Source organism: Mandrillus leucophaeus, unplaced genomic scaffold (genome assembly GCF_000951045.1).
Source record: "Mandrillus leucophaeus isolate KB7577 unplaced genomic scaffold, Mleu.le_1.0 Scaffold560, whole genome shotgun sequence".
Taxonomy (NCBI): Eukaryota; Metazoa; Chordata; class Mammalia; order Primates; family Cercopithecidae; genus Mandrillus; species Mandrillus leucophaeus.
Genome location: NW_012106031.1, coordinates 560,687 through 573,256, shown reverse-complemented (window position 1 = coordinate 573,256; position 12,570 = coordinate 560,687). Strand labels below are relative to the sequence as shown.

General features: G+C 31.3%; 1 protein-coding gene across 1 annotated transcript in view; it reads right to left on the bottom strand.

Annotated features, from left to right (window-relative positions):
* The window catches only part of FER (fer (fps/fes related) tyrosine kinase), a 498,838-nt gene that overhangs the window by 251,546 nt on the left and 234,722 nt on the right, over nt 1-12,570 (bottom strand). The window contains exons 12-13 of the mRNA XM_011998204.1: nt 6,261-6,464; nt 1,823-1,945 (exon numbers count right to left, since the gene is read on the bottom strand). Coding sequence (XP_011853594.1) covers nt 1,823-1,945; nt 6,261-6,464 — 327 coding nt within the window. The remainder of the gene's footprint in view (nt 1-1,822; nt 1,946-6,260; nt 6,465-12,570) is intronic.

Here is a 12,570-nt window from a genome sequence, read left to right as displayed (position 1 = left end):
TCAAGGATCTAGAACTAGAAATACCATTTGACCCAGCCATCCCAATACTGGGTACATACCCAAAGGATTTAAATCATGCTGCTATAAAGATACATGCACATGTATGTTTATCGCGGCATTATTCACAATAGCAAAGACTTGGAATCAACCCAAATGTCCATCAATGATAGACTGGATTAAGAAAATGTGGCACATAACACCATGGAATATTATGCAGCCATAAAAAAGGATGAGTTTGTGTCCTTTGTAGGGACATGGATGCAGCTGGAAACCATTGTTCTCAGCAAACTATCGCAAGAAGAGAAAACCAAACACCACATGTTCTCATTCATAGATGGGAACTGAACAATGCGAACACTTGGACACAGGAAGGGGAACATCACACAACAGGGCCTGTTGTGGGGTGGGAGGAGGGAGGGATAGCATTAGGAGATATACCTAATGTAAATGACGAGTTAATGGGTGCAGCACACCAACATGACACATGTATACATATGTAACAAATCTGCACGCTGTGCACATGTACCCTAGAACATAAAGTATAATTAAAAAAAAAAGAAAAAAATAAAGATGAAGGAGGAAATATTGAAAGATTTATATATACATATTATATATATGCTATAGAAAAAATGTGACAATCTATTTCAGACTGAAGAAGAATTTTTTATGGTTTTGGTAATTAAGGGTAGAAAATGAATTTAAAAAATTAACAAAGAATTATGCAATTTCATAATTATAGAAAATTGTTCAAGAAAGCCAGCTCCTTAACCAGAGAATTAGAATGTTTAACAAACAACTGTCAAAATCTTCCGTGAGAGAAATATTAAAGGTCATCCTCTCAGTGAAGACTCAGTAGTACAATATGTGTACAAATATAGATATTATTTCCCAGATTAACAAAAGGAAATAAAATAATTGTTTTTTAAATTTCCAAATTGCTAAATCCGGACTATGTACCAGCACTCTTGGAACTGACACTTACTTCAAATTAAAAGCAATCCCTAAATGTATAACAGTCATATCAACAAATATTAATCTACCAAATTGTGTGGCTTTCCTATTTCTACGCTGTTCTTCATACTAGACAGTCCTGAAAGGAAAGCGCTCTTGCCAATACGAACTCCACTCCTGAAACATCAAAAGTGCTCAGAAACTAAGTCAGCTCCATTGTTCCACTTTGGTTTGAGTCCCAAATATATTACCTTAAAAACACAAAACTTCCACATACCCATTCTTTATTGAACAAATCTTGAAAAGCACATGTAAGTAGTGTTTTCTGCGATAGATGATAGAGGTAAAAATGACCTAAGACAATCTCTTATCCAACCACCTGGCTCCACATAGGTAAGTTCTGATTTACTGCTTCCATGAAGAGTAGACTAGTTTTTAATAGTTCTAATATCTTATAATACATTGTAAATGTAACATCCCAAATTAAAACCCTAATTTATTCCTAATTGCTGGACATTGTCTTTGACTTATACAACTTTGAATCTTTTATAACCTGAACCTTTCAAAGTATGAACCTTTTAAAGTGAAGAAAAGCCTCAAGTCTGAAGAAAAACTAGGAAAGAAAGGGGAAAAAAAATCCAAGCCATTTGTGTACTAGCAAATACTGAATAAAAAGCAGCTCATCGTAATAAAATCAAGGAAATTTCATGTTTCAATTGTATTACTAATAAAAGCTAGAAAAACAAAAACAAAACTTTCTTTTTTTCTGAACAACTAGCATATAATCTAAGAACTTTATTTACTGTTGGAAATGTTAACGCACCAAAAATTCTTTTAAAACAAACAGACAAAAAAGTATATAAGCAACTACCTTAGGAATAGGATTCAGCAGAACTACACCCGATTTCTTAGTGATGACCTGTTTCGTTGTATAGTGATGATCTATAAGTTGAGGAATGTTTGAAAATCCAGTGCCCTCGAATCGATACATGTTCTGGAGAGAGAACAATAAGGTAGAATAAATGTGAAGACATTGCTTTAGAAAATCTACATTCATTGACAAATTAGATTCCATTCTTAAAAAAACTATAATTGCACAACCATGTGAATATACTTAACACTACTAAACTACACCCTTAAAAGTTATTAAGATGATAAAAATATAAATAAATAAAGCTCTGACATGTTTTAAAATTCTACCTTGTGAGAGATAAATTAATCTTCACAATGTTTAAATCTAATTCAAATTGTTGAAAAATAAAAAATCTAACAAACAGACCTGAAATGCATTTTGCTAAAATGCTAACCAAAGGAAATAAAGCATGGGATACACCCGAGTTAACGGACAAGATACACGTTTACATATGTCTACATATGTGTCCCATTTGATAAAACTTTCAATATCAAAAATAATGTCAAAAATATAAGGAAGGATATCCAGTCTGATGGTAAATATTTTAATACATCTGACCATTTATTTTCTATCTGTTGATACAGTATTAGTTTGCTTTTTATAGTGGAGTATTCATTTATTATTCATTACCAAAAACACTCATTCATGCATCTTTGATAAAGAAATAAAATGCACCAGTGACAAAACTGCAGATATCAACATGCCCAAATCTTAGCATTTTAAAATTGCATATCACTAGGTAAGGTGCAATTTTCCCCAAACTCCTCCAAGACCCTTTTTCTCTTGTTTTCATATTTCAAATTGGCCTATGAGTAGGTTGTCATATGGATAAATTGATAGCAATAAACCTGGCAAATTAAAAATACCCTATTGGCCATATTTTTCAATGCAAGAAGCATTGCAATGCAATGTAATAAACGCTTCCAACTGATAGTTCTCACATCCAGGAGATATATACCAATACAGATTTTGGAGTACCCCCATTTTAAGAAAATCCTGTGAAGAAATAAGAACTTTCAAAACCGACTAAATTCTATATTACTCGCATTACTGGAAGATTACTTTCCCAGTTGAAAGTTTAAAAACTCAAAGCTCTTTTTCCATACTAGAAAATAAAAAAGATTTAATGTATCAAAATTTAATTTATATAAAACTTCTTAAATGAATATTTCTGTTTCATCGAGTAATGAACAAACTTGCATTAGTTTACTTTAGCACTTAACTATGGAGTATAAATCAACTCAAGGCAGTTAGTGTTTGAGTCAGTTCAAAGCAGTTGTTAATTCATTGCCTAAAGAACTTTTGTACATAGTAGGCATACCTTCTATGATATATTAGCACTGATGCTTGAGAATATTTCACACTGAAGGTACTAATCTATTTATAATAATGTATGTTCTAGGTGTGCAAAACACCAAGCAAGATCTCTCAGTGTCTCAGCTTATTCCTTAGTGAAACAGAGATAATATTTGTACCTCCTCACCGAGTAAAAGAGTTGAATAACTATTAACATGCAAACCACTTTACCAGTATATGGTACATGTACTGGCACACATTCAATTATCAAATCACCAGACAAATAATAAATGTTAATGGACACTTACATTGATTCCTTATTTTTGCTACTGTGAATAGTACTGCAATAAGCATGGGAGTACAGGTATCCCTTTGGTATACTGATTTATTTTCCTTTGAATAAATACCCAGTAGTGGGATCACTGGATCATATGGCAGTTCTATTATACTTTTTTGAGAAATCTCCATATTGATTTCCATAATGAATTTACTAATTTACATTCCCATCAACAGTGTATGAGAGTTCCCTTTTCTCCACATCCTTGCCTGCATTTATTATTTTTTGTGTTTTTAATAATAGCCATTCTACTGGGATAAAATGATGTTTTATTGTGGTTTTGATTTGTACTTCTCTGATGATCAGTGATACTGAGCATTTTTTCATAATACCTATTGGCCATTTACACAACTTTCTGGAGAAATGTCTATTCTTTGTATTAAATGTTGTATTCAATGTCTTGAATGCAAAATGCATGAGTGCATAAGCTTTCCAGTATTCATTTCTATGCTGCCTTATTGGTTTATTTAATTTCACATCCTGCAAAGTATGTATTCACTTACTTGATTCTCGCAAAAACTCTTTAAGATATTAACCCCCTTTATTTCCTAAACCACAGAACAAGTAAAGACAGAGCTAGGACTGAAAGCCAAGTGTTCTAACTCCAAATATAGTGCTCTTTTTATTGATCTACTATTTAATATTTTTAACTCCTCTAAAATCTTGTATTACTTCATAACCTCCTCCTCTTGGAACACTTGTTGACTCATTTATTTACAGCTTCTATAATATAAACTCCTTCATTAGAATACAGTAGGCACTCATTAAATATCTGTTAATGAATTTCCCCATTTATTGACCCCTTCTAGTTAACAGGTATAGGAGGAAATGAACAGGGTAATTTTAGCTCATGGAAGAATCACCTGCACAAAATGAAAAAGAATTAAAACTCTATATCATCTTATACTGTTTGCAATTGCTTGAGGAGCTCAACATTATACAGCAAAAACTCACTAGAATAAAATTAGGCAGCAGAAAATCTGAGGCATTTAGTGAAAAATAAATGTTCTCATTTTTAACAGATATATTTGAAAAACCTCAGTGATAGAAGGAAACCGGATAAAACTATGAAATGTGAACTTGTAACCTCTTATTTTTAGCGTATATTATATTGTTCATTTTAGCCACTTAAAACAAAATGGCAATATTAAAAACAAGCAATAATTTGCACACTGACCCTTTCCATTTTGTTTCTAAGAATGCTAATTTAAATACTTATAGTTACAATTTAAACTAGAAGTGATAAGATAAATATTTCAGTATTACATAATACATATTTCAAAAATAGTTACTTTCGGAGCTTAGAAAATAAAATGAAACATTCATATAAGTTGTGGTTAACGAGTTTATACTTTACCTACAATCTTTCCTTCTACAATTCTCACACCATGTAATAAATATTGCCAACATGGTCACAAACTGTAATAGGGTAGGTTATCTAAATTCATAACTTAAAGGCATATATAAATTACAAAAGAGTTTGCCAAGAAAATAAAAAATTACACATCATTAGAAACAACAGAGTTTCCAAAACAGTAAGTTAGATGTATGAATGTGGGAAAATATGATTATCAAATTGAGGTCTGAATACTATGAAAAATTAACAAATAGTGTGAACATTATGATAGTGGAAATACTTTAATGGATATATTCCTTTTTACCTACTAGAATGGTATCTACTTCATTTAGCTATAACTACTAGATGTAAATGTACTAAATGCTACTGAATCCTATACTTTAAAATGATTAATTGTATTGTATGTGAATGTCAGCTCAAAAAGGTATGTTTCATATATATATAAACTTATTAAGAGGTATACGTGTGTACGTGTGTGTACATACACCTGTTACTAAGCTACCCAAGCCCTCAGGTTCATCTAATGATCATGGTTCAATTTTTGTAAGGCAATTAGTATCACCCTAGTCTCTAGACATAAACTGAAATCCTGTGGATAGCAATCTTGAAAATGCAGGCCATCTGAAATGATGGGAATGGAAAACAAATAGAGGCATCAATTCCTTCATATGCCAAAAACATTAAAATTCCTTAGTGGGTAAAGTTAAATTTTGAAATTACTCTTCATCTGTTTAAGGCTCAATAAAGAAATGTAACAAACATAGAAAGTAGTCTAGCAATGCTTAAATAAATTTCAAAAAATAAATTAGCATTAGAATAATCAATGTAAATAAATTATTTTTAATTCTTCATTAATTTCCATTCATTATTAATGCCAATAAACAACGGCTTATCTATAAAAAGAAAAAGCTTAATCTTTAATGTATCAAAAAACCAATTCAACCATCATCCCATTCATTAAGAAATTTCACTATCACTATTCAATAAAGTATTTCTTAAAAATCTTTCACGGCACCATTCTGAAAACAATTCCAAGCTCCAATTTCAAAAGTATAAGTTTCATAAACTTAAGTTTCTCTAGAAAAAAAACTTATAATAATCACATTGTTTTTAGTTTTAATTCGAAATATCTTTAATGTTCAAATTTAACAACATATTTTAAATAGCTATAGACTTTGATTTTGTAAACACTATTTTTAATTTAAAATATTACTAAATACATCTTTCCTTAAACATACTTAAATGTTAGCAAATTTTGAAGCACTGTATTTAAGAAATTCAGAAAAAAATTAAGTGCTAAATTTCAAGTGTTGCAGGCATTTGTCACAAACCATTCATTATTTTAATACAATTGTACCACAAAGAACTACATCAAAATATACATATGAACTAAACTGGGAACGTACATCAACATATTGTATGATAAAATGTCTCCTCTGTCCATCAGAATATACAGAAAGGACATATTCACCAGGTTTCCCATGACTCTCTCGCACCAAAAAGTCTCCTTGTTTTTTTAACAGTTCTTGAGCTTCTATTCTGGGAATTGCACCATGGTACCAGTCCTGTTCTGCCAAAGGCTTCTCACTGATGGAGATCATATCAGAAAGCTTAAACAAATATTAAAAAAAAAAAAAAAACTAAATTAGAGAAAATACTGATTATTTTCTAATAAAATTCATAGCAACTATAAAGGCTTCTTACAAATGTTCCTCCCTTTAATTGACCAATTAAAAGTTATATGATGAACCTAAAATATCTTTTGAAGTACTGGTGCTGAAGTTTACCACAAATACATACACTTCAACACTTTGTTTTATCTGTCATACAAAGGTAGACACAATATTAGCATTTAGAGTTAGCATTGATAATCTTATTCACCATGTCCTAAAATAAATCTATATACTAAAATTATCAACCAGAGAAATTACGAAGAAAAAGAGGGAATTAACAGAAATGTATCACAAAACAACTTAATTTTTATGTAAATGAAAAGCTAAGGTATTTCTTTTTTATGTAATTAACTCTTGATCACAGAGGTTCTGAGCAGTCTCATATGTTCCAGGAGCACTATCTCAGGTTTTATTTGATGCTGCCTTGCTGCTGTGCCTTCCTGTCCTTATCTTCACTCACCTGACTTAACCATTACCTCTGCCACATGGCTGGTCCTGCTTCTACAAAGCAATGGTAGATAAAGCCCTAGGAGAAATAGCATCACTGAAAACCACCAATATGCAATTACAAACACACGGCAAAGATAAGGAATGTTTATAAACCATGAGCATGGTAGAGAAAGCAAATTCTCTGTTATTTTAAGAGGCCAAATGCTAACACCAAGTCAGAAATAATTTAAGAGATGACTGTTATTTCCTTGAAATGTGCTAACTGATAGTAGATTAAATCACACATTTTCTGATTACAAGTAAAAATGTTGCTGATGTTATTGTTGTTTTTATGGCACACAGGAACTAAACTCCTCCAGATAGAAAGAGTACTTTGTGGATAAGGTGTAGTAATTTGAACTAACTTTTAAGGTTCTCAAAATACAGTATGCACAATGCCTCATGAGAAGGTAATTTATAAATTGGAAACATCAGAATTAATAATAAATGAAAGGCAAATATTCATATTCATATATGAAGTTTTACAGGCTGATATAAATTCTAGGTAGGACCAAAGTATGGTAATTCTGTAGTAAGTAAAAACTGGTTTTTAACAAAGACTTCATTGTTTTGTACCACTGAAGAGACCCAAAACTTACTGCTCAAAGTTCTATTTCATATTATCCAAAACCCATTCTGTTGGTTAAAAGAACAAAACAAAACAACAATAAAAAACTTGAAAAGTCCAAAATAGATCTCAAAGAAGAGCCTACATTCTGATTCTTACTTCTTCCACTCATATTAAATAACATTTTAAACTTTTAAAATATATTCAGGTTGTGACTATACATGGAAGTTTTGGTAAACTAAGTCTTTTTAATTTTCACACAAACTATGATAAACAATATTATATCATATTTAACATATAAGAAAAATATTTTATTTCAAAAAATGTTTTAACATATTCCCAAAAATTGTTTTAAAGAACAATTTTATCTAAAGGACCACCCATGACTATATGAGGTAAAAGAATATTACTTTTAAAAACAAACATAATCTACACAAAATTAACTTTTTGTATATACCGATACTAATAATTTGTAATTATTAAAGAAGTAAAAAATAATCAAACGTTTTCTATTTGTATAATCAAAAATTTTATTTTAAAATTTTATCATAGTGCATCTAATTAGAGTAAATACTAAAATTTTTACTATAATGGACATATTTCTGTCTCACTAATAGCAAAAGTGCTTATTTATTCAAAAGTTATTACTGAATACAAGAAATTCAATGTAACATCTTTGCAAAGGACTTATTTTTATCATTGTCTCTCTAAAAGGTCTACATAACAGGAAAGCATCCCAAACAAGGATGCTACATGTTGATTTCTTGTCCTAGCCAACCTATCCTTCCAAATTTGCATTTATTTCCAATTGAGAGAACACAGTTTGATGAACTAAGGTGGAAAGGTATATGAAGTACAAAAGCTCAGCCAGCATTCCCAGAAATTCATTTAAGTATATGATGAAGAACATGTATGGGGGAAAAAGTCATCTGGGGAAAGTATCTGAGTTTTGTTTTGTTTTTAAAAAACTAAATAGTAAGGAACTTATATTGCTATCTCATAAAGATCATACTTCAATTCTATAGGTTTCTTAGTTTCTTTGGGGGTAGGGAGGGAAGCTCAAAGATCTGTTATTCCCCATCCCCTATACAACACTGTTATGAAATATAAGCTGAACTTACTGTGAGTGTATGTGTGTATATACACATGTGTACACACATACACAGGGAAAAGTCACACATATCCCCTGCCTGGGTATATCAGGTCTTTCAAAGACTTCTCTGGAAGCACTGGAAGGAATATTCTTATCAATATGATTTGAATGAAATCCCAACACAATTTTACAAACTTGACAGTAATATATGTAGGATGCACCAGCAAAAAAAAAAAAAAAAAAAAAAAAGCAACATACCAAGAGCCCAGCATAATGACATCACAAATGAAACCAAGCTTTTTACCTCAAATATCCCATCTTTCTCAGCCTCAACAGACAGGGTTTTTCTTCGTTAGTAAATTATCTGAGATTTTTGCCAAAGATATGGGGGTAGGAGCAAAGCCTCCTTTTTAAGTTACAGTTAATACAGTACAGTTAATAAGTTATATTTAATAAGTTTTCCTGATTGATTGGGCTAGCTGTTTAATTAGTTATTTTCCCTAGATCTTGTTCCTAAAGAATAGTCCAGCAAAAATATACCAGAATTAGTGAAATTAAAGAGATTATTTTATATGAAAAGGCAATAAGGAAGCAGCACTTGAAAATTTTTTTTTCTTGGGGAAAGAAAAAGAGATTAGTTTTTCTCCTTACCCTAGTCCAGGCTAATTCTCAAGTATGTAATGAAGATTTGTATACCTTCACTCAAGCATTTGAGTATCAAGATGAGCTTCTTTTTGGGAGGCAAAAACAAAAGTGTTTTTTGAAAATAGTCTGGTCTAGATTCTATTAAAATTAATTACCCAATAAACCATTTTGAAAAAAGCAACACAAGAATAAAACAGCATCAAAAATATGCAAGCAAAACCCTTACTGAGCTTGAACAATCTAAATAAAACTTCAACACAAACTTCTTTAAATTCTGAATTTTTAACATAAAAATGACATTTAATTATCTTTTCTATTCTCATGTAAATTTAGTTATTAACATTAATTTGATAGTCTAATTAGTAAGTTATTCCAAATCCAGTTTAGTAATATACTGGGGTGACTATGAGTAATTTACAAGATTTTAAATATTTCTCAAAAATTCTGTAAGACTCAGCCGGTAGCATGGCCAAATGATCTAAGGCACTAGATTAAGATTTGGCCGGGCACAGTGGCTCAAGCCTGTAATAGCACTTTGGGAGACCAAGGTGGGAGGACCGCTTAAGTCAGGATTTCAAGACCAGCCTGGGCAACATAGTGAGACCCTATCTCTATAAATTTTATTTATTTATTTATTTATTTGAGATGGAGTCTTGCTCTGTCACCTAGGCGGGAGTTCAATGGCGTGATCTCCGCTCACTGCAACCTCTGCCTCCTGGGTTCAAGTGATTCTCCTGCCTCAGCCTCCCGAGTAGCTGGGATTACAGGTGTGCATCACCCCGCCTGGTTAATTTTTTGTACTTTTAGTGGAGACGGGGTTTTACCATGTCGGCCAGGCTGGTTTCAAACTCCTGACCTCATGATCCGCCCACCTCGGCCTCCCAAAGTCCTGGGATTACAGGTGTGAGCCACCACGCCTGGCCCTATAAATTTATTTTTTTTTTTAATTTCATAGGACCCCTTTTCTTTTAAAGCTATATATTACTTAGGAATTTTAGGAGGGGATGAGAAATCAACTGTTTACAAAAGATGGGAAACACTAGTATACTGAATGAGCCTGGTGGTAGTAAAAATTATCTTCAGTGAAAGGGAAATGTAATCATAGGTGGGAAAGTGTATTTTATGTCATTTCTAGTTGGATAGTTGGATCTAATTTTTTATTTGTACAGATATACTAAATGTTTAATATAAAATGAAAACAAAAAACAATGTTCCCCCTTCTGGTTTTTTAAAAATTTCTAAATAGTTACATTTGAATCTATTGAATTAATTTTTAAATAATGAAAAATAAGATATTCTGAATATTTGTACCTCAGGATCATTTGTGTTCAGGCTAGACAAACAGGATGTAAATTAGTTAAAATAGTGGTTCTATCTTTGGCACTAAATGACTATCTTTAATTCTACAAATTCTAATTGTTTAGCAGTAAAGCTGAATTGGCAGTTTTTTCATGGATATTATCAACCAAAAAAAGATACTTCAGCTAATATTTACATTCTATAATGAAACTAGCTGTAAAATTTTTATTCATAAATTTCTTAACAATTTTTTGTACTACAGTATTTGAGAATTTGAATTTGTTTGGTTCAATAAATAAATTTGTTTGGTTCAAACAATAAAACTGTTCTCTAGCATAGTAACTATACAGAATTACATGCTAATCAGAGATGAGCATTAGTACAGAATTCTTTCTAAAACTTGTATTAAACAAAAATAGACAACTAAGCCAAACTCAAGTATCAGGTTACTTCCACACAGTTTCTGTGTGGAAGTAACCTGATACTTGAGTTTGTCTTTCCTGGCCTGTCTTTTTGTACCTCTTCTTGGGTCTCTGATAAGGGACACTATGTTTAGCAAAATATAAATTTTATTTTACCTTCCTTTCTTTCTAACAGTTCTGCTTGTTTCAGTACCTTTGGGTTTCCTCCGACTTCTTTTTTGCTGGCTTCTTCTGTTCCCTTACTCATTGTTTATTGGTAATAACATGCTTTTCTCTCTTTACTATTTTTACACAGTTACTTTTACGATTGTGCCAGTGACTCTCACTCATCCTCTCTCATCATTTTACCACATTTTTGCTATAGTTTCATTTATTCAGTATCAAATATTCTTTCCTTAAACCCATATATTTTACATATAAAATGTGCCACAATATCAATAAGAACACATTTTCATCAATTAACTATATTCAATGCTAATATCTTATCACACATTGCAACAAAAACTACTACCAGATCATTGCGATATGTCAATAGGCAACCATATTTCAGTAAATGTAAACATTTATCATCAAGTTGGGATTGCCTGTGTAAACTTAGTATCAATCTGACATGATCTCTGTTACCTGTTTTAAGCATCTGAGCGAACATATAAACAATAGATTTGCTCCATTACAGTACCAATTACAGAATATCAATCTCAATAAGTCCTTTTAGAAAAATTACATGTAATACTTGTAATTCAAGTAATTCAAAACTTGAAATTAATAGAATATTTAATTTTCCTAAACATGATAGAATTCACTGTATGAGAGTGATATAATGCAAAAAATCTTTATTTTCCCTTGTTAATGACTCTTTTACATAATAATAAATGGGGGGAAAAGCAACTTAAGACTTTAAGAATAATCGAAGACAACTGATATTTAAAATGTACACTATTTAACCTGAACTTAACAACATGTCTTGATTAAAGAAAATATAAGGCCGATTTTCTAGACTGAAAGGAGAACACCGAAAAATAGAAGCAGTTGATGTCACGCATGAAAAGAGCTAAATTCCCCTGTGCCACTGGCGGAAGCCAAGCACTGTGACCCTGTATTACAACTGATGTACAACTTAACATAACTGAATGATGTTTCTAAAAAGCAAGCAAGCAAGCAAATCTTACTTACAATATTACTCTATACAAAGGAAGCACATTTCTACTTTCCAATATTTTGATTTTCTAAATTCTAGTACAAAGTAATTCTAAAATTAAAATAGCATCTATGTCAACAGAGTGTAGAAAATATGAATTTTAAGGAGACTGCTGTTGAAAAATTTAATAATTCTTCTGATATCTATATAAAGAACAAATCATTTTGACCAAAATGTGCTTTATTTTTGTTTCAAAGAATATTTTTCAAAGAGTGCTACCATCAGAGGGGCATTATTCACTCCATATATCAGTGATACAACTAGTATTCATGAGTGTCTGTAAGATGGAACAAGCGATTTGCTCAGCCACTCATTATAGAAATTCTGCA